General features: G+C 54.1%; 1 protein-coding gene across 5 annotated transcripts in view; it reads left to right on the top strand.

Moving 5' to 3' along the window:
• Window positions 1-26,241, top strand: part of PSD4 (pleckstrin and Sec7 domain containing 4) — a 35,302-nt gene that overhangs the window by 1,022 nt on the left and 8,039 nt on the right. For 2 of the 5 annotated variants that reach the window (XM_049652118.1, XM_049652114.1), the window contains exons 1-8: window positions 11,014-11,302; window positions 18,746-19,823; window positions 20,942-21,046; window positions 21,331-21,409; window positions 21,917-22,301; window positions 25,219-25,395; window positions 25,816-25,896; window positions 26,044-26,156. In XM_049652118.1, the coding sequence (XP_049508075.1) occupies window positions 18,855-19,823; window positions 20,942-21,046; window positions 21,331-21,409; window positions 21,917-22,301; window positions 25,219-25,395; window positions 25,816-25,896; window positions 26,044-26,156 (1,909 nt within the window). In that variant the 5' untranslated portion in view covers window positions 11,014-11,302; window positions 18,746-18,854. The other 3 variants (XM_049652115.1, XM_049652117.1, XM_049652116.1) reach the window with 3 other exon arrangements.

Raw genomic sequence — 26,241 nt, 5'->3', positions numbered from 1 at the left:
GTCAAGGTTAGACGGGCGGATAGGGCTGAGTGATTCATTCTTTTCTTTCAGACCTTGTATATTCTCTATGTGGGGCCTATGAAGAAGAGTCATTCATTCATTCAACAGATTCATTCATTCATTCCACAGATATTTAGAGTGCCCACTACCAATCAGGCAATGGAAATAGGAGTTGTAGGAGAGAGGAGCAGGTGAATCACGTTATTTCAGAGACTGATAAATACTGTAAAACGAAAGAACCCGGCTGGTTGATGAGCATGGTGGTGAGACAGGTAAGAGCAATTGGCCGCTAGCTAGACAAGGAACTAGCTTTCTGAATGTCGTGGGAGGGTGGTACCATTTTCAGGCCCTCAAACTCTGGGGGCTCAGGATAGGATGTCCTCCGTTTCCATGAGCAGGGACTTGTGAGCTGCCTATGAGGGGGTCAGTGAGCGGCGGATGGGTAGTGAGTAGCTCCTCTCTGGAGCCCTCAGAGTATACTTGCTGGGGAGGGGATGGCTTATATCTAAGCTTCCCTAGAACACGTGCTCTGTTGGCTGGCTCGCTCATCTGTTCATTCAACAATTCCTTACAATATGTTCCAGGCGCTATTCCAGGTGTTAAGGCTACATCAGTGAACAATACAGTCTTTCTTATCACAGAGCTTATTTTCTGGTGGGGAGAAATGGACAGTAAACCACAATAACAGTGATCTGAGTGTCTTGTCAGAGAAACGCTACGAAGAGAAGCAGAGCAACTTAAGGGGTTGAAGAAGATGGTGGGGCTGTTGTGTTCAACAGAGTGGTCAGGACAAGCTGTACAGAGAAGATGAAATTGGAGTGGAGACCTGCATGTAGATAAGACATAGTTATGGGGCTATCTGAGGGAAGAACATTGCAGGCAGAGGGAAGAGCGAGTGCAAAGGCCCTGAGGCATAAGTAAGGCTTGAACATGCTGGGCATACTGACCATGCTGGAGGAGCGGGTAGGAGGCCAGTGTGGCTCTGGAAGGCCAGCAGGCATTCCAGAGGCTCTCTGAAATGGGGGCTCGGCCTGATGAGCAGAGGCATCCAGGAAGGAGATGATGCCTCCTGGCTGCTGTGGCAGGAAGATTCATAGGCTCCCCAGCAAACCCAGGGTCAAGCCTGGTGGTTTACACTGAGCAGAACAGGTGATCCCCAGACATGGAGAGTGTGTCTTTTGGCGGGAGAGGCATTGCTGGCTGTTCTTACGCCCAATATCTGTCTGAAAAAAAATCATCACGGGCCCACACTAAGAGGGCTAAAGTGGGAGGCAGATCCCAAGTTTTTCAAATCAGTAAAGACTCTGGAAACTGGATATAGGGAGAAAAGACTTGCCTTCTAGGAAGATTCCAGTAATCTTTCATTCTTTAATTAGGTGATCTCAATAGGTTTAAAAGGAAAACAGTATATAATCAGTGACATTTATTTATAATATTTTTTAATGTTTATTTATTATTGAGAGACAGAGACAGAGCATGAGCATGAGCATGGGAGGGGCAGAGAGAGGAGACACAGAATCTGAAGCAGGCTCCAGGCTCTGAGCTGTCAGCACAGAGCCCCACGTGGTGCCCCAACTCAGGAACTTCGAGATCATGACCTGAGTGGAAGTCGGGCGCTTAACCGACTGAGCCACCCAGGTGTCCCATCTTTTATTTTTAAGATAATATTTACAAGGGTTACAGTTCTTTTAGAAAGTATATTTAAAGGCACAACTTGCATGTGTTAAAACTTTTTATAAATGTTAATTCAAACAGCGCTTAAGGTGCACAGTGAAAAATCTCCCTCCCCCTCCTGTGCTCTGATCCTCTATTTTCCTCTTCAGAGGCAGTCTCTTGAGACTACTTCCAGAGAGATACATTCTGTTTGTAAAGGAGCATACAAGTATGTGTAACTTCTCTTTTTTTATGCAAATAGTACTAATACTCGTTCTGCGCTTTCTCTCTTTTAAAATACTTGTTCTGATTCAGGACGCAGGGATGTACTTCACGCTTTTTAAATAAATGTGTAACGTCTCACTGAATGGATGTGCCATATTCATCTAGCCAGTCCTCTATGGCTTCTAGGTTGTTCTCATTTTTGTTTCTTTGCTTGCCATGCCAGACAATAATGTGTGAAGCGTACGTGTTCCTACATACCGGCTCACTTCTGTGACGATACGAGAAAGTCATGAGCACAGAATGACTGGTTTGAAAGCCATGCGTAGTTTAGATTTCTGTTGATGGTGCCAGCCTGCTTTGCAGAGACACACACAGTATGACTGGGGGCTTCCGAGACAGCTTGTTTTTCCCGCCGCTCTGCCAGCTTGGTGTGTTATCATCTCGCTGTTCTTGCCAATGTGACAGAGTAAAAAAAAGACAAAACTGGCATCACGTTGTAGTTTTAATAAGTATGCATAGCGAGTGGTGTTAGGAGTCTCATCTGTTTTTCGCTGTTTGTCTCTGTGAACTGTTCACGTCCTTGGCCTATGGTTTAAATTGGATTTTCGTCCTTCTGTTGTTGTTTTGATTGCATTAGAAGGGGTCTTACGATTTCTTCTTCATGGCTCCTGTCTAGTCCCACCGACTGCCCCTCACTGTCTTCCCCTACCTACCCTGCTTGTAAACAGCGGCCATTCTGATAGATGTATGGTACGTTTATCCCAGGATCTGGATGTATTCTAGAGGAATATATGACGTTGATTTATATATGCATGTATTTTAAACCACATAAATTGTATTGTGCTACAAATCATGATCTTCTTACTTTTGAAACCTGACGCTGTTTTTTAAAAAGATTGATCTGGGGGCGCCTGGGTGGCTCAGTCAGTTAAGCCTCCAACTTCGGCTCAGGTCATGATCTCGCGGTCCGTGAGTTCGAGCCCCGCGTCGGGCTCTGTGCTGACAGCTCAGAGCCTGGAGCCTGTTTCAGATTCTGTGTCTCCCTCTCTCTCTGACCCTCCCCCGTTCATGCTCTGTCTCTCTCTGTCTCAAAAATAAATAAACATTAAAAAAAAATTAAAAAAAAAAAAAAAAGATTGATCTGACTGCTGTGTGAACCTCGGTTCATTGCCCTGATTACTGGGCTGTGTTCCCTGGCTGGGATTATTGAATTTTCCTAATAGATGATTCTTTCATATTTTATTTATTTATTTTTGTTGATTTTAGAGAGAGAGAGAGAGAGAGAGAGAGAGAGCATAAGCAGGGGAGAAGGTCAGAGGGACAGAGAAAATCCCAAGCTGAGTGTGGTGCCCGACTCGGGTCTTGATCTCACGACCCTGGGTTCATGACCCCAGCCAAAATGGAGTCGGACACTCAACTGACTGGGCCACCCAGGCACCGCCTAACAGTTAATTCTTAGTGGCTTGGTCCACAGAGATTGGAGAAATGCTATTATGGGGATAGCCTCAGGGGAGGAGGAAGATTTGAGAGATGGAAAGGAGAGTGGGGAAGGGAACAGAGATGACCAAGAACACAGCGTGAGGGCACTGCGGTGCACAGAAGTACCAGGAACATTCAGGCAGAACATTCAGGTGGCGCTTCAGGCTGTGGATGTGTGGCCCAGGGAGAGGCTGGGGGTCTCAAATGCCGGTGTTGGACCTTCCCCGATGGCACCATGGGCGGAGGTCAGCAGGAAGTATTTTCAAAGGCAGGAGTGATCTGGAGGACGGGGGCCTTTTGTACACAAGAACCTGAGGGGCAGGGGGTCCCTGCAGTTCTCCTGGTGGCCGAGTGGGGAGAAGTGGCACCTGCTGGAGAGGGAGAAGCAGCAGAACTGGGTACCGGGGTCAGGAAGGGTCTGGGCTGGTGTCAGGGCCGTTAACCTGAGAAACCAGGTGGATGTGATGCCACAGACAGGACCCAGGAGGGGCAGGCGTGGGCACAGAGATGGGAAGGCATATTCATGGGCACATGGACGCACTCACTGTTGGGCCTGCCACTAAATCGAAGCCCTGCTCATCCAGTAGAGGATTCCTGCTGGCAGTTAGGACTCTGGGCTTCAGTGAGTGAGGTCACCCTGGGCAAGAGAGGCCCGGGCAGAGCAGAGCCTGGGGCAGGCGCTCTGGGAGAAGTGGATGGACAGGCTGAGCCAGACTAAGAGGCTGGGTGCACTCTCGAACTCTCCCTTTGCTGACTCCACGACTTTAGGAAGGCCTTCTCTCAGCATGGGAACCTGGGTGAGGTAGGAGGCCCTGCCTCCCCGATGTCTCCCGGTGCAGCCTTGGAGGAGGCATAGACACACAGAGGCAGACAGGAGGGAGACGGCCTCAGGCGGCGCGGGTCTGTGGGCTCTCTCTTCCCAGGGATGAGCCCTGAGGCCCTGGTGCTGTTCCCACGTAAAGCTGCCATGCCAGGCTGCCCCTCTGTCCCTGCAGGCAAGTGTGCATAGAGCATGGAAAGGTCCCTGCTAGCACCGAAAGAGCACCAAGAAGCCCAGGGCTTTGCTGCTATGGGCAGGGCTAAATCTGGGCACCCCCGGGGAAATCCGGGACCTTTCAGTGGCCCCGGGGAATGCCTTGCTCTAAGTTTTTTCACCCTCCTTCACGATGTCAGAGCATGCCCGGTCTCTGTTTTGTGTAACACCAGAGAGAGCCTTGCGCTCCTGCTAATTGTAAGCCTAAATTTCTATTCAGCAGTTAATGACTGATCAAGGCTAATTAACGTTATAAAGAAGACTCCCAGTTCTTTCTCCAACAGAAATGCTTGAGAGGTTAGAGTCAGCGGCACACAGCGTCTGCTCTTTTGCGTATCTTGTCATGATTTTTGACAGAAGAGTTTTCCACCTTCACTGTTTTAATATTTTTCCTTGACTACACACAGTTTGAAAATAAAGTAGGCATTATTTGCTTCCATGTGGTCCCAAGAAATAATATCTTATGCAATCATATGTCTGTTGCATCAGTTATATTTTTTAAATGTGTATTCAAGTAAAATTTATTAAAAATGTTCATTATGTGTGCCACACACCTACTTAAGCGAGCCCAGCCTTAGATTCACGGAGTCATGGAGGAGGTAGGTAATCTTTGCCCTGTAGAGGAGAGGAAAAAAACTTTTCCTCTAGAGGCTTAGATTCAGGCCGCTGAGACAGGCAAATTAAACTGACAAAAGACAGATTAACAGTAGAAAGAGGTTGGGGCGCCTGGGTGGCTCAGTCAGTTAAGCCTCAGACTCTTGATTTTGGCTCAGGTCATGATCTCACGGTTCATGGACTGAGCCCCATGTTGGGCTCTGTGCTGACAGCGTGGAGCCTGCTTGGGATCCTCTCTCTCTAGAAATACTTTCTAAAACAAAACAGTATACAGAGGCTGATTGCCATGCCCAGGAAAGCCAACCAAAGAAGTCGGGGGCTTGTTAAGTGGTTAAAAGCTTACACACCTAACTTAGGGAGAGGGAGGCAAGGAGAAAAAGGCTTCTATGGGAAGAACAGATAGGTTTCTTTAGAAAGACAAATGGGTTTTTAGAACAAATGAAGGATGAGAAAGTTTGTGATAATGTCCGTCTCTAGGGTATGGGTGGTCTTTCAGTCTCCTTCGGGGGCCGTAATCTTTCCTAGAGAAGGGATTTGGGAAAGTTTTTATTTTCCCAAAAGAAGGACTTTATGGCATCCTTATTTTCCAGAAGTTGTTGCTTCCAGTCAGGTAAGGGGAGCTCTGAGAAGACTTCTTTTTGCACCTGTCAGACCTCAGATGTCTTCACCTTTAAACAATCCTCATAGCAACTCTGGAATTCCAAGCAGGTCCCCACAGCGACAGCAGAAAGGTCCCACTGGCAGCCACTCAGGGTGTGGTGACAGTGCGGGGTCAAATACCCTAGACACCATCGTGGGCCTCCTCATTGTACCCTAGTTCCCGCCTCCCCTGGAAAGGAGGGATGAGGTTGGCAAAGAACCTCCCAGTCTTTAAAGTGTGCAGAAATATTCAATCATTATTTAATTCAGTGTATTTAATTGTCTAGTACCTTTGTTATTTTTGCTGATGGTAAACACAACACATATTTTTTAAAAATTAGATACGTGCCAGAAGGAGCGTGAAGAGCTTAAAATCCTGTGTACTGTTGCCACGTACAGAAAGCCACTGCCAACCCATGTTTTGGTATTCTGTGGCCTAAATACACACGGTCTCAAAACTTGAGATCATCAGGAATATATAACTGGTTTTCTTAATAATATGCCATGGGCATCTTTCCCCTGCATTAAATACTCTCTAAACATAAGATGGTTAAGGGTGGCCGAGGTTCACCATATGGCTCTGGGCTCTACCATAATCAATTATCCAATTCCCAATCGTGGGTGTTGAGTTTGGGAGCATTTTTGCCGTTAGAAAGAACTGCCTATCCCTGTACCGGAGCAGATGTTTGTGAGTATCTGCTGGGTGCCAAGGGGGCTTGGAGACGGAGGTGACTAGCTAGAATCCCACTCACTGCTTACCTAAGGAGGGCAGACCCGTGACAAGTGGCTGCAAGGAAGGTGCCAGTCTATGAGCACAGAGCTGGAAGGGAGCCGAGGAGAGGAGCCTTGGAAGACAGAGTCCGGGGCCAGACTTTGGTCCCAAGGAAGAAGAGAGCCAGGGAGCCGTGGCCTGGGCGGCTGTCCGTGCATGTAGGGTCAGCCTCCCAAGGCTTCTGTGCTTACCACAGGATTGGGCAACCAAGTCCAAGAGGTACAAGCTTGTCATCATCACTTCCTGCCCTTTGTCAGGAAACCAGGGGCAACACTGGTGCCCACATCTGTGTTGGGAGGTTGGTGGTAGCGTTCACCGCTGGACCAGACTCCCTTTCCTCATTGCCCTGCCTCTAAGAGATGTCTCCCTCGCATTCAAGAACTATAGGCATTAGGGAGGGAAGCCCTCACCCCACTCTGCCCCCCAGCTCTCCGCTCAGATCCCCAGGGGACCCATAGTCATGTGGGCCAGTGCAGCTATAACCATCTAACCTGCCAGAGGAATGTCGAGAGAGGCAGGTGTCCTGTCTACACTCACTGAGGCCCCAGGCTTGTGGAGGCTGGAGAGCCGAGGGAATAGGGCCTTTACGGGAAGAAGGAGCGTGTGGCTTACTCCCAGGCCTCCCTAAAGGACAGAAGTATGTAACGCAGGCAGGCACGCAGGAACCCACTGAGGTGCTCCTGGTTTCTGCTCTCACCCTGCCCAGTAGCTGGTGCACCGCTCCCAGTCCCCCCGGAAGGATGGGAGTGAGCTGTAGCAGCTCATGAGTTTCTAAAAGCTTTGAATTGGGAGAGTTCAGTAGCTCTGCTCGCTTGGAGAGAAGCCCAGCGCCTTGACACCTGCAGTATGCAGATGGTAACGGGGTGTAGCAGAAAGCGGATTGGCTTGGGTTTGGCAGTCCCGGGTTCAGATCCAGCCAGAGTAACCGCTCAGACCCACAGCATCCTCATGTGTTCTGCAGCATGGGGATAATAACACCCCATCCCCACCCCAGCCTCGTACGGATTGGAGGTGCCGCTTGTAAAGGGCCTGGTGAATGTCAGCACAGGGGGGCCCTTGGTGAGGGGCGGTCATAAGTCAGGTGCCCATTCCTTTCCCTGCTGCCCCCCTCCTCTCACAGCCTCTCAGGAGGGCAGGCTGTGTGCCGGAATCCCCAGAACCCCTGTCCTGGAAGGTGGGCCCCATTCCCTCATCTGTGCTCAGCTTGTAAGCTGCCACCTCCCTACCTGTGCCGAGCAGCTTCCTCTGCCGGCAAACAGGAAGTCACTCACCTCGAAGGAGGCAGGAAGGGGCTGCCTGGCAAGGCTGCGTGCCCAAGGGCTGTGGTCAGGTCAGGAGGCCGGCGTCCTCTGGGCCCTGGGGATGGGGGCGGTGGGCTGGGTAGGGATCCCCAGGCACGGGGAGGGGTTGCAGATCAAAGCTCCCGCTGGCATGGACTTGGGCCAGGAACCCGTTTCCCTCCGCCTGTCCTCATCCGAGCCACACAGCCACAGAGCCAGTGCCCTCCTGGGCTGTACCCAGGGATCCCCCATCCAGAATTTTGCGCCTGGCAGCCTTGGGAAGGAGATGAGCGGAGCTGGTGGCTGCTACAGTCAGGGAGTCTGTTCTTGGAGATAGCTGTGAGCAGGAACATCCCACACCCCCAGAGGCACGCCCCTTGCACACACCAGCCCCCTGGGAGGAAAGGGAGGGGCAGATTCCATCCCCTGTGGTAGCGTTGTCCTGAAGTGATTAAGGAGGAGATGATAGGTAGCCCTCGGGTGCTCTGGAGGTGAGTGGGTGGTCCTTGCCCTTGACAAGGTCACATCACAGGTAACGTGTGGACTCATAAACACATAGAGGAGGCAGGTCACTGGTGCCCCACCTGACCAGCGGCATTGCAGCCACGGGGAACCGTGTGTGTGCCAGGATCACTGGGGTGGCGGAGGGGCTGGACTGCAGGGGGCAGGCCCAGAGTCGGGGTGCAGGAGGTCCACCTCAGGTCCTCACCTCCTAATCAGTCCTCACTTTACGGCCACCTGGCTTCGGCCCCCATCGACCCCCCTGCTCCCCCAACCCCTGCTTGTCTATAACCTCCGTGTGGCCACGTTTTATGGTCATTTTGCTCCTGCCTTACCGTTCTAGACCTTCTAGTGGCATTTGACATAGCTGACCACTTCCTCCTTCTAAAGTTATCTCCTTCCTTATCTTCTGTGATGACACACTCTCATGTTTCTGTCCCCTCCTTGGTGCCCCCTCTCACTGTCCTTTGCCTACTTGTCCCTGTTAAAGCTCCGTCAGCCCCCAGAGGGGCCCCTTCCTGCTGCTCACACGTGGCTCACTTCTGCAGCCCAGTCCTCCCTTCCCGTCCCCTCCAGGCATGGTTTCAGTTGCTTGCTTGAGTTTCACAGGTGTCTTACACCTGATATTTTAAAAAGCAAACTCTGGATTTTCTCCCCAAAGCTTCATCTCCCTGATTGTGCCATTTTTGGAAGTGCCATTTGCACCCATCCAGGTGCTCTAGCCAGCAATCTAGAACTTGCTCCTGACTTGGCAGTGCCCTCCAAGCCACTGACCTGCCTCCCCTGGACCGCGGGAGCCCCTGGTGGTCTCCCTGTTGTCGGTGAGCCCTTGACTGTCTAGTGCCCATGCAACAGCAGATGATCTTAAAAACCAGTCTGGCAGTGCCCCCTGGCCTGTCATTTCTCCACTTAGCATGCACACTGGCTGACCACTGGGGACCCTGTGGGACCTGGTCCTGCCACGCCAGCCTTGTCTTCTCCCACCATCCCCTCAGCCAGGTGACCAGCTGGCTGCCTTGCTTTCCGTCCCCTTAACTCACGGAGAACTTTCCAGTCTCAGGCAAGGAATTAGACTGACTGGTTTTTCTTCCCCAGGGGATAATGGCCCCCATGAGCATTTCTGGTCTCCTGCCGCTGTCCCTGCTGTCGTCCCCCCCTTGCTCCCCACTCCTTCCTTCCTCGGCATCCATCACCACTTACAGTCATGTGTTGATTACTTAGGCCACTTGTTTATTTTCTGTTTCTGTCACTAGATTGGAAGCTCCCTGAGGACAGAGTGTGTGTTTTATTCCTGAGGGGTCAGCAGCTTCTCGCATTGGGACCACTGGAGGAAGGGGCGCTGGCTGGCCGGGGCCACATTCCGGAGAGGCCCTGTGAGGCTGGAGGCCCGGGGGGAAGGTTTGCATTCAGGCTGAGGTGACTGGGTTTATGGCAGACACAGCTGGGCACAGCGCTGTAAAATCCCAAATACAGAAGGAGGGGCGGCTTGGGGGAGGTGATGAGCCAGGTTTGCACTGCGGGGAGTCCAAGGCACTCATGAGATAAGCCTGCCCCTAACATTTGCCAGCCCCAGGAAGTGAACAGTGGAGGGCCCCGTCTGAGGTGTTCAGATATATAAAAATTATAACTGCGCCCGCCAAAGTGTTCTGTGAAGTGTGTCCTCTCCTCTTACCTCCCAGCTTAATACTGACCTGGAGGTCCAGGTTTGAATGGGGATCCTCGGCCTCCTTCGAATGTGGCTGTTGCGGCAGAGCTCACGTCCAGCCTCCGACCCCTGCCCTGGACCGCCTCCCCTCCCTCTTCCCACCCTGCACCACAGGCGCATGCGGGGGAGCAGCCTGCTACAGGTCCAAGCCCTGTCCACCCGCCCCCGTCCCTCCCCGTCCTCCGCAGTCTAGGGCTGCACAGAGCAGTGATGCAATGCCTCATGGGAGGAACAGGCCATGGGGGCCCCCGAAGCCAAGAATTCCAGGCTCCTTGGGTGCTCTGAGTATGGTGGAGGAGGGCCTGGTAGGCCTGTCCTTGTGGAGGAGGGACACAGATGGCAGAGGGGTAGAGCTGGAGTGAGGCCCTCTAAACTGTGGGCCAGGGTGGCCTCGGTCAGAAGGTGCTCTCTTCATGGGACTTGCATGCGGTGGAATCTCCTGGGCCCTTGGAATTATGAGGGGCTCGGGTGGGGCGGGGGCTTTGGAGCCTCAGCAGGGGAGGTGGTGGTTGTTGAGGCCGGAGGAGTAGCTTGTGCAGGGGGAGAAGAGAATGGTACAGGGACCATGGCTCCCCACCGGCCTTTGTCTCACGCTTGTGGACACCTGGGACCTGTGTCCTGCAGATACATGTGGGGAACGCAGCAGTGGGGAACGGATGACAGTTCTCGTGGTCAGACACTCTGAGTTCCAATCTTAGCTCTGTGACTTCCCAGCTGTGCCACCCTAGGCAGAGGCGTAAACTCTCTGAGCCTGCCTCCAATCTGTAACGGGTATAGGGATGCTTCCTCAAGCAGGTGAGAAGAGCTGGCTGGGGTGCTATGGGGGGAGGGGGGGCGTTTCGTGACTGCAAGGCCTTTGTATCGGGCACCCCTGTTACCTACGTGAGAAGTAACGGCACACAGTTTGCAGTATCATTTGTGAAAAAACAGGCAAAGAAAAGCTGCAGGGCCCAGGGCCCTCTGTGTCCCACTGGGTGCCCTGCGAGGGACCGCCAGCTGGGGTAGAGATGAGAACCTGGTGACAGAACCACAGGGAGGAAGGGGGTGGGGCCTGTCCACAGTCCAGGGCACAGCACCTTCCCCTTTCTCTCCCGAGGCCCTTGACTGACAGTTCTCTCTGGGCCTGGTGGAGGGCCGGGGGGCCTCCAGCTAGCAGGGGCATGGGGAGGGGGGCCAGAGGCAGTGGGCCTGGGAATGGAGGCCCCTGTCTTGTGGGCAGGAAGTGTGAGGTGCAGAGCAGCTAGGGAGCCCTGGGGAGGTTGCGGGGTGGGAGGGTGAGAGTGTCGGTGAGGAGAGCGGAAGTCGGAAGCACCGGCAGCCACATTCTCCACTCACGGACAGACGGGTGTCCGGACCTTGCATCGGGAGGGCCCGCTTATCCTTTCCTGGGTCCTCTGGAGGTGAGCAGGGCAGACCTGCTTGGGGTGGCGGCTGGGATGGAGCCGGGGGTGGCAGAGGAGGTGGACAGTCCCGTGCGGGCCCTTGTGGTAGCTGCTGGGGCAGGTGGGCAGGAAGGAGGGCTCCGTGGGCCCACTGCGTGTGCACCTGCTGTGAGCCTGGCAGGGTGTCAACCCTCAGCTTCTCTCTCCTTTCTCTCTGTCCCCCTCCTCCCTCAACCTTCCCCTCCCAATCCGGCCCTGCCTCCGATCCCGGCTCTGGCTCCCACTCACCCTGGCTGGGGGTCTGCCGTTGTGAAGAGTTAAGGGGCAGACAAAACTCCTTCCTGAACCTCTTGCGGGCCTCCCCAGGCCTCTGGTGACCGCTATGGCTCGGCGCCCAGGGAGGACTTGTGTGGTCAGAGATCCCAAGTGAGCCAGGAAGAAGCTGGAGAGAAGGAAGCCAGGCGGGCCTGGGCTTTGGGACAGCTTTGAGTGCAGTCGCTCAGAATCAGCCATTAGGGGGCTCCCAGCTGTACCTCGCCTTTCGGGCCCCACCCTGAAAGAGGCTGGGTTAGTGCCAGGGACCCTGGTTGCTGGCTTGCCTGGGCAGCCTTGGTTTAGGCCTGTTGACCTGACGTGCAGCCGCCACCATTTTACTCTGAGAAGCGTCCCTGTTGGGGACACTCTAAGGCCTTCTGCTCATAGTTGTGATTCTCGCGGTGAATGGAGTCTCCAGGAGGGAAGGTCCTTCCAGGGCCTCAGATCCTATGGCTGGTGTCACTCCTCTGCTAAAAAGCAGGGGAGAGTGACCTGTCAGCAGCAGGTAATAAATACCCCTCAGGACTGTTGGGTGTTAGCCAGGTTTGAAGCAATGTGCCTCAAAGGGGCCTGACTTCCCAGCCTCCTGGGGCTTTAGAACGTTCCGGAGCTGCTTCTTTCTATAGATAAGGAAGGACCGAGCACAGGGATTAGAACCTGGGCTGCTGGGAGACCCGAGAAGGGGTGAGGGTGCTCCGGCCTGGCCCTGAGCCCTCCTCCTGGTCCTTGTCCTTCTCAGGGAGCAGCTGCTCTGGAGACACATTGGTGTTCTGCTCTCATTCTCTCTGTCCCCCAACATCTCTGCCCCAACCCCTCTGCCCCCTATCTTCTCCATACCCCCATTCTCTCTTCCCCCTCCCATTTTTGCCCCCCCCCCCGTTTCTCTGTACCCCATCCTGTCTGCCCCTCCCCCACCCTCCCTGCACACCCATTCTGTCTTTCTTCTCTGTTCTCCCTCTCTGCCTGAGCCCCAGCTGACCCCACCACAGGGTCCTCAGTACCACTGGAGCCTCTCTCTCTCTCTCTCTCTCTCTCTCTCTGCACATTTGCATGAAGGCTTCTTCCGTGTGGGCAGGATGTGGGGCTGCCCCTCGTCATGTCTCTCAGTGCTCTGGCCCCAGGTTCAGGCAGGAGCGTCTATCCTGCACCTCCAGACAAGGAACTCCTTTACTCCTCTGTTCTCCGGGGTGGCATCCCTAACCTGGCTCCTGCCTAGGGCTTCATGGGGACAGGCTACCTCCTAAATCCCTGGAGAGGCCAGGAGCCTTTGCTTTTTCCATAGGAAGGAAAAATTTCCAGGGCAAAAGGAAGGAATGTGTGCTGGGTCTGGAAGCTTAAAGGGAGTGAGAGACGGAGACATATAACCCAGATAGAAGGTTCAGGGCCTACTCCGGGAGGAGCTGAGAGCTGAGGGAGCCCACTGGGAGGGTTGTCTGTGTGCTCGTTTGTTTTGGCTTCTCTAAAAGGCCGGCAAAGCAGCAAAGGTCAACTGAGCGAGACATGCTATTTCCGAGCACCTACCGGGGGCCAGGCCAGCAGCAACTTTCAGACCCGTCCGGCTGTATCACAAATCTATAGAGTAGCTTTATTCCATCTTATTTCCTTGTTTTATAGCTAAGGAACCAGGTGAAGTTTCTTGACCAGAGTCATGCAGCTCTTCGGTCATAGTTAGGGCTTGAGTCTAGTCTGTGAGCCTCTGGACGCAGCCGGGGAGGGGTGCGGACCTTCAAGGCTTCCACCTGTCCCCTCAGGGCAGGCTCTCCCCCAGCCCCCTGCGGCCGCCCTGCACTTCAGGGTACAGGCTGTGTGCCCAAGCAGGGGGTGAAAAACAAGCCCAGCTCTCAAAAAGTACAATCCAGGTACCAACTGGTCTCCTTCTTGCCCCCAAGATCAAGGCAAAGTTGCACTGAAGCCCAGGGCGAGGTCAGGCAGGGGTGGAGGGACTCATGCCCCCTTGATTTCCTAGCGATCAGTGTCTGTGTCCCACACGCCCACCAGCCAGACCCAGCTTAGCCTCTGCAGGGCTCTCCATACAGGAGAGAGGGGGCACCACCCCTCTTCCCTCTGCCCCAGCCCCCTCCTGTTCCTTCCTCTCACTGTCTCCTGGAGCTCAAAGCATTTTGTTGGATTCTATAGAGCCATTCCACCAGAACTGAGCTTTAAATGTCCCAAGCCATCGAAGGGCCGCTTCATTTTGGAGGTAACAAAACCCACCTTAGGAAGCACCAGAGGCTTTCACCCTCCTTGGTTCTGGTTAGCATACCTGAGATGAGCGATCTCAAAAGAGATTTCACTAAACACCAGGGCTGAAAAATAAAATGAAATAAAAAGTAAAATAAGAAATTTCTAGGTGCAGGAGCCCTGGACTCTGCTCCCCAGTTCCTGGCCCACCTCTGCCTAAGAGGTGCTATCCTACCCCCGGGAAACAGGCCCTTGCTCCATTCTTGACCCTTGCCATGTCAGGCTGCCCTCACCCAGGTGATTGGCAGGACTCCTTGATGGCCATGGGAAGTGACCTCACCCCTGAGGTCATCCTACCCCTTCATTCAGGGAGGAGCAGTTCAAAAAAAGGAGGAGAGAAAGAGAGGGAGGAGAAGGGGAAGAGAAAGAGAAAGAGAAAGGAAGAAAGGGGTCAGGGGAAGAAGGACCTTCTTAAACTCTCAGTGACGTGGCTTGCACAGGTGGAGTACCAACAAGGTGCTTAAACATGTCTTCCTCGGGTCCTCTCTGTTGACTTGCTGCCTGCAAGCCAGGACCCTATGTCTGGGAAAGCTCTGCCCCAGGGCACTGGGCTTCCTGGGAGAAGGGAAGATATGATTGGTTCATGGGCAGAAGGAAGTTGTGAGGTCAAAGCGATGCTACATATCCTCCAAGCCTCAGTGTCTCCAGTCCTTTGGTAAGGTTGTTGAGGAGGGGCTTTCTGAGGATCTGTCCCTCCCACCCACTCATCCATCCATCCATCCATCCCATCTGTCCATCCATCCATCCATCCATCTATCCATCATCTATCCATCCATCATCCATCTGTTCCTCCCTTCCATCCATCCATCCATCCATCCATCCATCCATCCATCATCCATCCATCATCTATCCATCATCCATCCATCCATCCATCCATCCATCCCATCTGTCCATCCATCCATCCATCCATCCATCATCTATCCATCCATCATCCATCTGTACCTCCCTTCCATCCATCCATCCATCCATCCATCCATCCATCTTTCATTTATCCATCCATCATCCATCCATCCCATCCATCCATCCATCTTTCCTCTCATTTCCACAAACATTTCTGGAGTACCACTTCTGAGTCAAGCAGGTACTGCACCAAACAGTGGGAAAACAGATGAATTCAAGAGACTCTGCTTCACAAGTAATTCATACTTCATTCAATTCATGAAGACCCAAGGGAAATAGATTTATGGGTGGGTAGATAGGGCGCCTGGGTGGCTCAATCGGTTAAGCATCTGACTCTTGACTTTGGCTCAGGTCATGGTCTCCCGGTTTGTGAGTTCAAGCCCCACATCAGGCTCTGTGCTGGCAATGTGGAACCTGCTAGGGATTCTGTCTCCCTCCCTCTCTGCCCCTCCCCTGCTTGCTCTCTCTCTCTCTCTCAAAATAAAATTAAAATTAAAAAACTTAAAAAAAAAAGATTTATGGGTGGGAAGAGAGAATGATACTTAAGAGAGCCACAGACCTGGGATCGGACCCCAGTTCCCCCACTTATCAGCTGAGATACCTGGGCACATTTCTGACACTGTCTGAGCCTTCACTCAGCCTTATAAGTAGGGGGGAAATGTTACCATTTGTCTTATTCTTGGGGTGGCTGGCAAGACAGATGAGCCTGTAAAGCACCAAACTGGATAACTGGCACCTTGCAAGGGCTTGGTACGTTCTTTTTGCCTCCCCCATGAGGTTGGGTTGCCAGATAAAATACAGAATGCCCAGTTAATTTGAATTTTTAGAGAGTAAATTTTTAGTATAAGTATGTCCCAAATATCGAGCATCCTGTATGCTTATTTGCTAAATGTGGCAACTCTACCATGAAGTTGCATGCCGCCCATTTGGAACTGCCAGCCTAGAACTGGGAACACCTCCCACTGGACTCTGTAACCCCAGGTGTCCCACAGGTGGTCCTGAACTTCTTGAGTCAACACTAACCTTTAACTAATCCACTTGAACCAAAGTATAAGGACATGCCCTCCGCCCTGAACTTTGTAGTTGGGAGTGGGCATAACACACACACTAGCAGGATTCTGTCCTTCAGCATTTCCATACTGAGACAGGTGAACAGAATCACAAAGAACCTGACTTCTAGGTGCTTACATTCTGGGAACGGGAGGCAGATGAGAACCATGTGAGTAAACCACCCGCCATCACACAGTGGGGTAAACGTTCTGAAATAGAGAGTGAGGGGTGGGGTGTAACCAGGGTGAATTTAATTGATTCAGAGTCATGGCCTAGTCAAAGTGCATACCTCTTCCCCCATCAAATGCTTGATCTCTCAGTCTGTCTGTTTCCTCCCTCCATTTCCCAGTCTCCACCCCACCTCCCTCAGGCCCCAGAAATCTGCTCTCTTCTGTCTTTGGTCTCTGGAAAGCTGCTACAGCTTTTCTGATTTTTCTTTCCCCCCTCAAACCCATTGAGGAATGTCTGGTTTCTTCTGGGAAGGCAAATCCAATGATCATTTACGTCTAGCAGAGTCATGAACGTTTACCTGTATGGCTCCTTAATTCATATACATATTTATATAGAATTCTGTACATATTTGCCAAGAGGAGCATGGGGGATGTCCTTTCCACTGGCTGCTGCCAGCATTTCCCAGTCCAGTTATTGACATTTGAACGTTTCTTATCAAGTGAGTTCACTAATGGGAGTAGGAGAGTTGATGTCATCCAGGCAAAATACTCTCATGCCCACAGGGCCATGCTCTTGAGGCTGGCACGTGTTCACATACAATGTGTGGAGGAGTGAGGACTGGAGCAGAGGTGTGGGGAGGGGAGCCAGCTAAGCACAAATAGACCAGGTCCTGGCAGGGAGGGAAGGTCAGGGGAGGTCGGCCGCGGGGTCGGGGAAGTGAACTGTAAACTGGGTGCTTCTTTCCACCTCTGCCCTAAATGGAACTTTCTGCCCGATGTTCCCTGTGCCCTGTGGGCTGCAGTGGTGGGATCTCACCTCCTCACTCATACTTGATCATTCTTCACACAGGCCTGGGGAGGGAGGTTTGGATCTGGCAGGTTGTCCAAGTATAGACAATGGGTTGTGAGGTTCACTCCTCCTTCTCCCTTGGAAATAGGACTATGGCAGGTCTCTTACTCAGAGAGGACAGAGAGTAGAAAATGGACAGCCACCTAGGGGGAGCAAGGTAGTCAGATATCTCCTTTGGGGCCGGCCGAGGATTTAGGGAGCAAAGCATCTGAATCCTCAGCCTATAACTGGGGCTGGTTGGGGGGAGGGGTGTGGGGTGGAGGCAAAGAACCAAGAAGGACCCAAGGCCGAGCTAAGAGACCCATAGAAGATCAAGGGGGAGACCAGTGCACATCAGTTTGATTCAGAGCATTGAATACAAGATTAAAAATAAGAAACAGCCCCATTTTGGGGGAAAGGTAGTCTGCACAGTCACCGCCAGAACTTGGTGGCCTTGAAGGTGGGACTGGGGGCCTTTCCCAGGGGCCACAACTTCAGGATCATGAGGCCCTAGTTCAGCAATGACAGATTCTTGCTCTGAGTGAGGGATGTGGCGGTTGGGGCAGAGAGGTAAAAGTCCAGAAAAGGATTCTGTTTTTGAGGGACTTTTAGGAGAATGCTCTTAAGAGGAACAAGAAACTGAAATTCACGGTGGTCCTGTGTCATTTCTGTTAGGTACCCTCCCAAAAGAGGGCACGGTGCCAAGCTGTGTTTCTAGGTGACCTTAAAGCAATAGGTTTAAACAAGAGGACCCCCACCTGACCCTGGTTTTCCAGCTCTGGGGGTTCCCATTTATTGAGCGTCTGATGGCAGGCTGTAACATAGGCAACACGTGGTTACAAGTCAGGGGCAGGTGTGTGTTTATTTGTACCTTTGTTCCCCAAAATAGTTTAATACAGCACACAAGCACACACAAGACTTCACGATAGAAACACGCGAGTGAGGAAAGTGAGCCAAAGAGAGAACAAGAAAAGGTGGGACGAAGCCGGGGATGGGTTCAATACTGGAAATCTGTGCTCCAAGGGCCTGTGCACTTGCCCCCTACTTCCTGAGAGCCAGTACCAAGAGTGGAACAGGTTATGAGTTTCATAGCGTCCACAGGATCAAAACCAGCCACTTGTTCTGAAGAAGCAGGGCCACCCAGAGAGCCACGTAGCTTGTCCACATGCAGAGCATGGAGACGCACGCTTCTGGAAAGCACCCTGGGGCATCCCTCAGCTGCACCCAACTGGTGCGAGTGTGGCCGATGCACCGGGCAGGTCTGAGCAGATGTGGTGCAGCCCTTGGTGGTCACGGCCCTGTACCTCTCTCCTCCCCACGCAGCTAGGTAGGCCCGTGGGCTGCGGGTCCTCCCGTCAGGAGCCCAGGCTGGCTCTAGCCCAGTGCCCCCTCTGGCCTCCACCTGCACGGTGGAAGTGAGAAGCAGCCTCCTGGCCTAGCGAAGGATGAGGCCCCAAAGACAGGAGCCCAGGGAGGCAGAAATAAGGCAGCCTGCACCTTTCTCTCCTGGGTGCCTGCTTCCCCCCCAGGTCTCCCCGCCTCTAGTGTTGTCTGTTTGGCTCCCACACGCTTTGGTTTACGTGTGTTTTTGGCTTCCGTGGCTTGCGTGCCGTTTTGAGGCACGTCCACCTTTGGTTCTTGCCAACCACTTCAGTCCCTCGGTTCTCCAATCCCAATTCCCAAGTAAATCATCTGGTTTGTCCAGTTTATCTTTTCCAGCTAAGCCCCTGGGCCACCTTCAGCCGACAGACGGGGGTCTTGGAGCGAGCAGTTGAGACTGGGGGGCGGGGGGGTCGACAGTGCCCTCCTCACCCCGCCGGCGGGGCTGTGGCTGGCAGCATCCCTTAGTCGGGAGCATGGATGCGGCAGGCACTCCAGACACATCTAATACACTAGACGTGTGTCTCCAGGGGCTCACAGCCTTTGCTAACCTGCATTTGCTCTGGGCACTTACAGGGTAGATGTGGGTTCCCAGCGGCACCCCAGGCCAGCGCTCCCCCTCATCCACACGATGGGATTGTGAAGGCGGACATTTCTGGGGCCTCCTGAGCAGCTTGAGCTCCGGATGATGGGTGACGACAGCCTCTCTGAACACCCCAAACCCATGGAGTTTCTCAGCCTCTCCTTGGGAGACGACCTGCGGCCGTGCCTAGGAGCAGACCTGAGGGAGACGTGCGGCCATCCCGACCCTCCCGAACCTTGTGCGGAACAGACCTGGTCCTCTGAGCCTCCAGATCCCACGAAGCCAGATGCTCCTCCCGGGGCCTCCGGCGCAGAGCCTGTGCACCTGGGGAGCGGCTCTTCCCAGGGGGGGCCCAGGCACAAGGCCGCACCCCCCGGGTCACCCAGGAGCAGCCATCCTCTGGGGAGCCCCAGGCAGAGCCAGAGCACGTCCACCCAGGTGATGTTCTGGGCGGGCATCCTGCAGGCCCAGATGTGCGTCCTGGACCTGGAGGAGGAGCTGGAGAAGACAGAAGGGCTCAGGGCTGAGCTGAGGTGCTGCATCCCCACGGCCCCTGTGGAGCTCCCCGCCTTCCCCTCCAGCCCCGCAGGCCCCCGGGGCTCGGGCCTCCACCCCAGCTCGCCCACGGAGGAGGCCTCTGGGAGAGACAGCGGCGGGCCTGAGGGGGAGAATCTGAAGCCCGTGTGGCCGAGGGAGGAAAGGCCGGACTCTTCCCCGGAGTGGGGTGCTGAGGAGGAGAGCGTCTTCTTCGACAACCCCCTCTTTTTGGAGAGCCCTTGCTCGGACACCAGTGCTTCTGGAGCTGGCTTTTCCTGGGGGTTCTCAGACTCTCACACAGATGGGAAACCCGGGCCGCAGTATCCCCAGACCCTGGAGCCCCTGCTCCCAGGAGGCGGAGTGCCGTGGGAGCTGGGCAGTGAGCCGGATCTGGGGGTTGGCACGGCTGATTGCAGCGGACACACCACACCTCCATTCCCTGTGCCCATCTACAAACCTCACTTCTTCTCGTGGGCCGTGGCTGACACCACCGAGGGGACCCCTGAAGCACCTTCTGGCTGCGGGGAGAGTGAGGTAAGCCGAGCCCTGGGGACCGACCCAAGGCTGTGCATGGGGACCCGGAAGGAAAGGCCTTTCTCTGTGGTCACGGGGCCCAGAACACTCTTCAGATGCTAGGCCTTTTGGAATGCTGAGGTAATATAGCTGAAAAGCAGGTCCGGGGTGGCCTTCAGAATTAGGAGTCCTTCGTTCGTTTTATGAACGCCATGATGTCAACAGAACACGATGGCAATTAAATGCACAAATGTCTCCATCTCACCAGCTTCAGGGGGCTGTGTCTGGACACATTTGGAGAACAAACAGCTCCTCCAATTGCAGCGTGTTCCAGGCCATTCTTCGTCTCCACCCCTCCCACCTCCAAGACCTTCCCAGCTGTAACAGGGCAGGGCTCAGCCTGCAAGATGACCTCTGCCCCTGGCCGGGAGATGTCTGTTTTAGGAGTCTTGTCCTCTCTTTTCTTGAGAGATTTTAGCATTTAGTTACTTTTAGTTCACCATCTTTCAACACCCCAACCCCCCCCCCCCCCCCCATGTTGATAGATCAGGCCCCTGCGACAATGGCAGAGGTCCTTGAGATCAACTAGGACAAGTTACAGGGACAAGTGATGTGAGACAGCAGGGAGCAGTTTTCCCAGGGAGACCTCTGCTTAAGAGATAAGGAAAGTCAAGATGGCAGAGCAGGGCTGTAACTTTCTAATCTCTGTTTGCAAAGAACAATGCAGAAGAGCCATTAACCCGAACGGCTCTCTCACCTGACCCCAAGATCAGAGATGCTGCTGGGGACTGTTGGAGTCCCCTCACCCAAAGGCTGGGGGTGCCCAGTGTGGGCCGTTATGGCTCTGTACGTGACCCTTGTTGCTCTAGCGCCCTTGGGGTCCTCAGAGGGAAGCCTGGGAGCCCCATCCTCACAGCAAGTGGCACTTGCTCTCATCCCAGTGCCTGGGTGCTGCCACTCTCCCTAGAATCCAGCCCGTCCTGGGGCCGGTGCTGCAGCCCATGGAGGGAGGAGGCTGAGGGCAGAGAAGGCAAGAAGTCAGTGAGCCTGGATGGGAGGCCCCGGAGGCCTTGTAGGGTGTGTTAAAGGCCCTAAGAACAGTTTCCCTCAGGTCAAACCTCTCGCCTCTCTTTTCTAAGACTTCTCTGGGAAACAGCTGTGACCCCACCGCGTCTGCAGCATCCTGTGTGGATAAAGCCTGGGACGCAGGACCTAGCCCCGCCATACATCCTTCATTACCTTGGGCAAGTCATTTCCCCTCTCTTGGCCTCCCCTGCCCCATCCGTATGGAGGAACATGAGCCCTGTGATACTAGGGCCCGGCACCAGCACTTCTGGGATGTGGGTCTTTTCCCATCCAGGATTCCTCTTCCGAACTGAGGACCCAGACTAGACTGGACTGGGGCCATGTTGTCCGGGTGGGAAGACAGCAGGGAGGGAGGGGCCCTGTTTACTCAAGTTATTCTCCCTTCCCCACCTTCCCCTCAGTGCCTCCAGGGCTCATGGAGATCCTGTGCCTCTCTCAACAGGCCCTGCCCAGCCCTGAAGGCTGGCAGACAGAAGAGGGTCCTTCCTGGCCCCGGGGGCCTCTTCTCTCCCAGGACAGAGGTGAGACCTATCATGGGCTCTGGGAAATTGGGTGATGGGAGGCTTTGGATCCAGGTGGGGACAGAGATCATCCTTGGATTCACAGGTGTCATTGAGAAGTCTCATTATATTTTCTTGGAGCCAGACAGACTTGGGGTTTAATCCTGCTTCTGCCTCTGTGACTTCATCAGGACCATGGGTTTGAAAATGCTCATTTCATAAAATAAATGAAGAAATGGACAAAAGACCCAGCGTTTCTGATGCCTGGGTCCTAGTCGTTTAGGAAGTCCTGAACCCCAGGTTGCCTCGGGACTGGAGTCTCCTGGGAGCTCTCTGGCCACTGCCTCTGCATGTGGGAGGTCACTGCCTGAAGGAGGGACAGAACGTGCTGCCCAGCTCCAGGGGAGGAGCCCCGGGGAGGGAGCTCGTGGAGGTGGCTTCCCAGGCTGTTTTCCTGGCTCTGCCGTACGCCTTTGCCCTCAGTCTGCCTCTCACCCCGTGTCAGCTTCACTCCGTGCTCTTCCTCAGGTGACAGTGATGCTGAGTGTCCCCAGGGATCTGCTCCCTGCACCTTGGCTCCTGGCTCCCCAGGGAGCCCAGCGTCTTCACCGGAACCTAGCAGCCCTGAGTCTGAGAGCAGAGGCCCTGGCCCCAGGCCCAGCCCTGTGTCCTCCCAGGAAGGCAGCCCGCGGCTCTGGGGCCCCCACCAGGGCAGCAGTTTTCCCGAGTGGACACTAGATGCTTCACGCCCTTCACTCCTGGAGACAGATGGGGCAAAGCCAAGTTTCCTGGAGAAAGAGGAGGCCAGAGACGCTCCAAACCCAGGGACGGAAGTAAAGAGTGAAGGCCCAGCCAGGACTCCAGAGGCTGGAGCCGTCGTCCAGCCTGGGCCTCACTTGACTTCTACAGAAGGGTAAGTGTTAGACTAACCAGCTCTCTAATTGTGGATACATTCAGGAATGCCCTGGTCTGGACAGAGCGTGAGAAATGCACAGTGGGATTTAACACACTAATATCTATTAAGCCAGGAGTATAGGACTGGGTGCCAGAAGCTTTGGGAAATACTGAAGGGTTTGAAAGCACGAGAAACCAAGAAGCAGACAGTTACACACGTGGGGTGGGATTTGTGTGTGCTGAGGCAATGCCCTGAGAGTCTGGGCACCGGGAGAGGAGGAAGGGGAAGTGTTCGGGGAACCTGACCGGGGCCATGTGCCCAGAAAAATAGGAGTCGTGCTAGGCAGGGCTGGGGAGTGTGAAGGTCAGAGCTTGTGATGTGGGGATTACACACCGCTTTGAATTTGAGATGTCTAGGAGAAATCCATCCGTGAGCCTAGGTCCAGGGTGCTGGCTAAGATCTCAGGGGAAGCCGGAACACCAAGGGGAAGTTTGACTGGAATCAAGGGGGTGGATGTTGGGGCCCATGGCAAGATCGAATAGCCCCAAAACTGTGGCCGGAGGCAGGAACAGGACACCTGGGAAGCCAGCCTAGATGTCTGCCTGCCCCGGGAGGCCGCATGAGGACTGTCAGCACCTGGGGTCTCCACCCAGGAAAGAGGTTTTGTTCTCTGGCTGGCTGAGTAGGGACATACTGAAGAGACCAGGAGACACTGGTGACAGTTCTGGTCGCACCAACTGGAAGTTTGGCCCCACTCCTAGCTCAGTGTTACTGGATGATGGGGACTGAGCCTCAGGCAGCGCCAGAAACCAAAGCATCTTCCTCATGCATCTGGAAAACTCCACTCTGGAGTCTCTGGAGGTGTTTGGAGGCTAGGTAATCAGGGGAGTCTCTCAGAATCTGAGAAGACAGGGCTTGTCATACCAAAACTCCAGTCAATTCAACCCAAAATAAAAGTAAGTAAATCTGCTTAAAATGAGAAGCATACTTTCATAGTAAATAATGAAACAAAGGCTTGATTGGGGCTTTGCTTGCTATGATGTTAAATATTACATAAATAAATAAGTTTAATCTTATTTTTAGCACAATATAGGATTAATGTTCCTGGCCTGAGTCTGCTGGCCCCACAAGATGTCTCCTTTGGGCCTGTCACAGTGAGGTCACAGAGGTTATTTTTATTATATTTTATTTTACTTTTCATTTCATTTCAATTCATTTGTTTTAATGTTTATTTTTGAGAGAGAGCGACAAGAGTGTGAGTAGGGGAGGAGCAGAGAGAGAGGGAGACACAGAATCTGAAGCAGGCTCCAGGCTCTGAGCTGTCAGCACAGAGCTGGAGGCGGGGCTCGACCTCAGGAACTGTGAGATCATGACCTGAGCCGAAGTCAGACACTTAACCGACTGAACCACCTAGCACGCCCCTCAATTAATTTATTTTAATAACAGCTTTTTTGAGAAAGAATTCACATACCATACAATTCACCCATTTAAAGTGTCCAATTTAAGTGCAAGCAGGATGCATTGCCCCATGTCAATCCTGTGACAGTTCATATTTGCCTTATTTTTTCTACCCCCAAAGTAACTCCCCATTGTAACAACGCTAATCGACTAGGTCGTTCCTATAAACGTATTTTAGGGCTTGCTCAGCTGGGTATTCACATAGTTCCGTTTAGATGTGACAAATGTGTCATTATTTTTCTTCTCTTCAGTTGTCCAGTGGACTAAATCCTCCAGTCCTTGTTTGTCAGTGGCTTTCCATGTGATTCCTGGAACCTTCTGGCATCACTTACACGGACTTCATGAAATTAAACGTTTTTTTGGCGAGATTTGTAATTTCACTTTTCAGTGGGTCTCTGTTATGCTGGCCCCGCCTTGCTGGGTGCGTTAGAAGCCTCAGGAAGCAGTGAGGAATGAGCAGCAAAGACATGCCCCGGGAAGGGGGGTGGGCAGCCAGAGATGGACGTTTGTGTTAAGGAGAGAGTGCTGTCGAGTGCAGCCTAATTTTATAAGTGGCCGGCTGATCAGTGAACATTTTCACGTTCTGATGAGTTTTGCTTACCCGTACAGCCCCCTAACCGTGGTCACGTGGATAATGAGTGGGCATATCACGAGATACTCGCCCCCCCTCCCCTCCCCGGTTGTCATACTGCAGGGAACCGGAGGAGTCAGGGGGAGGCTGGGCTCGGTGACTTCCAGGGTTCTAGCTGCCAGGCTCTGAGTGTTCCCTGAGTCTGTCGGGGTTGCCTGGGCCCCTGTAAGCTCACCATCTGGGCTCCTGTGGTGACGGCTTCCTTTATCGCAGGACTGCCAGTGTGAGAAGGGAGAGGTCGGAAGCCGCCTCTTTGACTCCCGAGCTGTAGCTGTGCCTGAAGCCGGGCTGGCTTCCTGTGCTTCCCTCCTCCTTGCACCTTCCGTGGCTCCAGCTCTAGGAGTGAAGCCTGGGGCTGGGGCTGGCAGGGGGAAGAGGGCACGGAGGCAACACGGGCAGGGCAGGACAGGTGAGGGAGATGAGTGGCTGGTGGGGTTTGGAGAGACAAATGCCATCCCTCCTGGGGATGGATTAAATACCACTGGTGTCTTCAAAGGGGACACCTGCCACCTCAGATGAACTAGGCTCAGAACATCCTGGTGGTTTGCCCGAGAAAGTGCCGGGTGCTAAGCTTGGCTCCAGCCCTTGCAGGCTGGATTCTCCTGGTGCCCAGGCCAGGCCAGGCCAGGCCAAGCAGGCTGTGACGCTGCCTCTTTCCCCGGTGAGGCCCTGGTCCAGCTTCCCTCGGCCCCCACCGCTCAAGGCCCTGGAGCTCTAGCTCACCTGATGAGCTCTGGGCAGGGACTCTGAATATCCCTTCCAGGACTGACCTGTAGGGACACTTGCCCCATACGCCTTCCTGTCCAGCCCCCGTGGTAGTCTGAGCACACTGTTGGACTTTTGCAGGCTTCCTGAGAGCCCCATGCCCCAAGCACAGTCCCCAGAGGAAGGCCAAAGGCCACAGGCTGGAGACAAGCTGGCGAATGGTGTCAGGACCGACAAGGTGGCCTGGAACTTGGCCTCTCGCCTCTATCACCTGGAAGGCTTCCGGAAGTCTGAAGTGGCTGCCTACCTACAGAAGAAGTAAGGGGCTTTGAGCCTGAGCAAGGCTGGAGGTCAAGTCAGGGGAGGGAGGAGTGGTTGGTAGACTCCATCCGCCGGTCGCCCCTCCTGTCCCTGTGTCCCTGCTGCCCCACTGCTGACCTTCATCCCGTCATTCCTGTCCCAATCCATGCCTCCCCCCATCCCCTTGCCCTGCCTGCCTCTTCCTCTTCATCACGTGTGTCACCGCTTGTCCATACTCTTGAGCCCTGCTTAGAGCCAGTGGACCGGCCCCCTTGTCTCCCCTACCCAACTCCTCGTGTCCTCCCCACTCGATGTTGGATGGTGCCAGTGGCAGACCAGAGCCCTGCTGTCCCCTTGCCCCCTCGTCCTCTTGGGACGTGTGCAGGCCCTGGGGCCCCGACCCCCAGTGCAGGCTTCATGCCCATTTCCTGTCCACAGCAATGACTTCAGCAGGGCTGTGGCTGAGGAGTACTTGTCCTTCTTCCAGTTTGGAGGCCAGAGCCTGGACCGCGCCCTCCGGTAAGACCCCCGGGCCCTCTCTGGGGTGGAGGGATGGCTGGGAGGTGGCGGCACTGGCGAGGGCTGGAATCTTGATCGCCCCCCGGCTCTGGCGCCTGCTGGCTGCCCCAGCCTGGGCTCCATCCTGGACTCTGGCCCTCCTTCCAGGGTCTTCCTGCAGGCCCTGGTGCTCAGTGGGGAGACTCAGGAGCGGGAGCGAATCCTCTACCAGTTCTCCAAACGCTTCCATTACTGCAATCCTGGGGTCTTCTCCTCTGCAGGTAGGAAGGCGCTGGCCCTGAAGGCAGGGCAGGGGGGTCCTGGGGTGCCTGGGAGGGGGTTGCATGGAAGTGTCCCCTGGTCCAC

The sequence above is a fragment of the Panthera uncia genome, assembly GCF_023721935.1.
Source record: "Panthera uncia isolate 11264 chromosome A3 unlocalized genomic scaffold, Puncia_PCG_1.0 HiC_scaffold_12, whole genome shotgun sequence".
NCBI lineage: Eukaryota > Metazoa > Chordata > Mammalia > Carnivora > Felidae > Panthera > Panthera uncia.
This window is presented reverse-complemented; position numbering and strand designations above follow the sequence as displayed.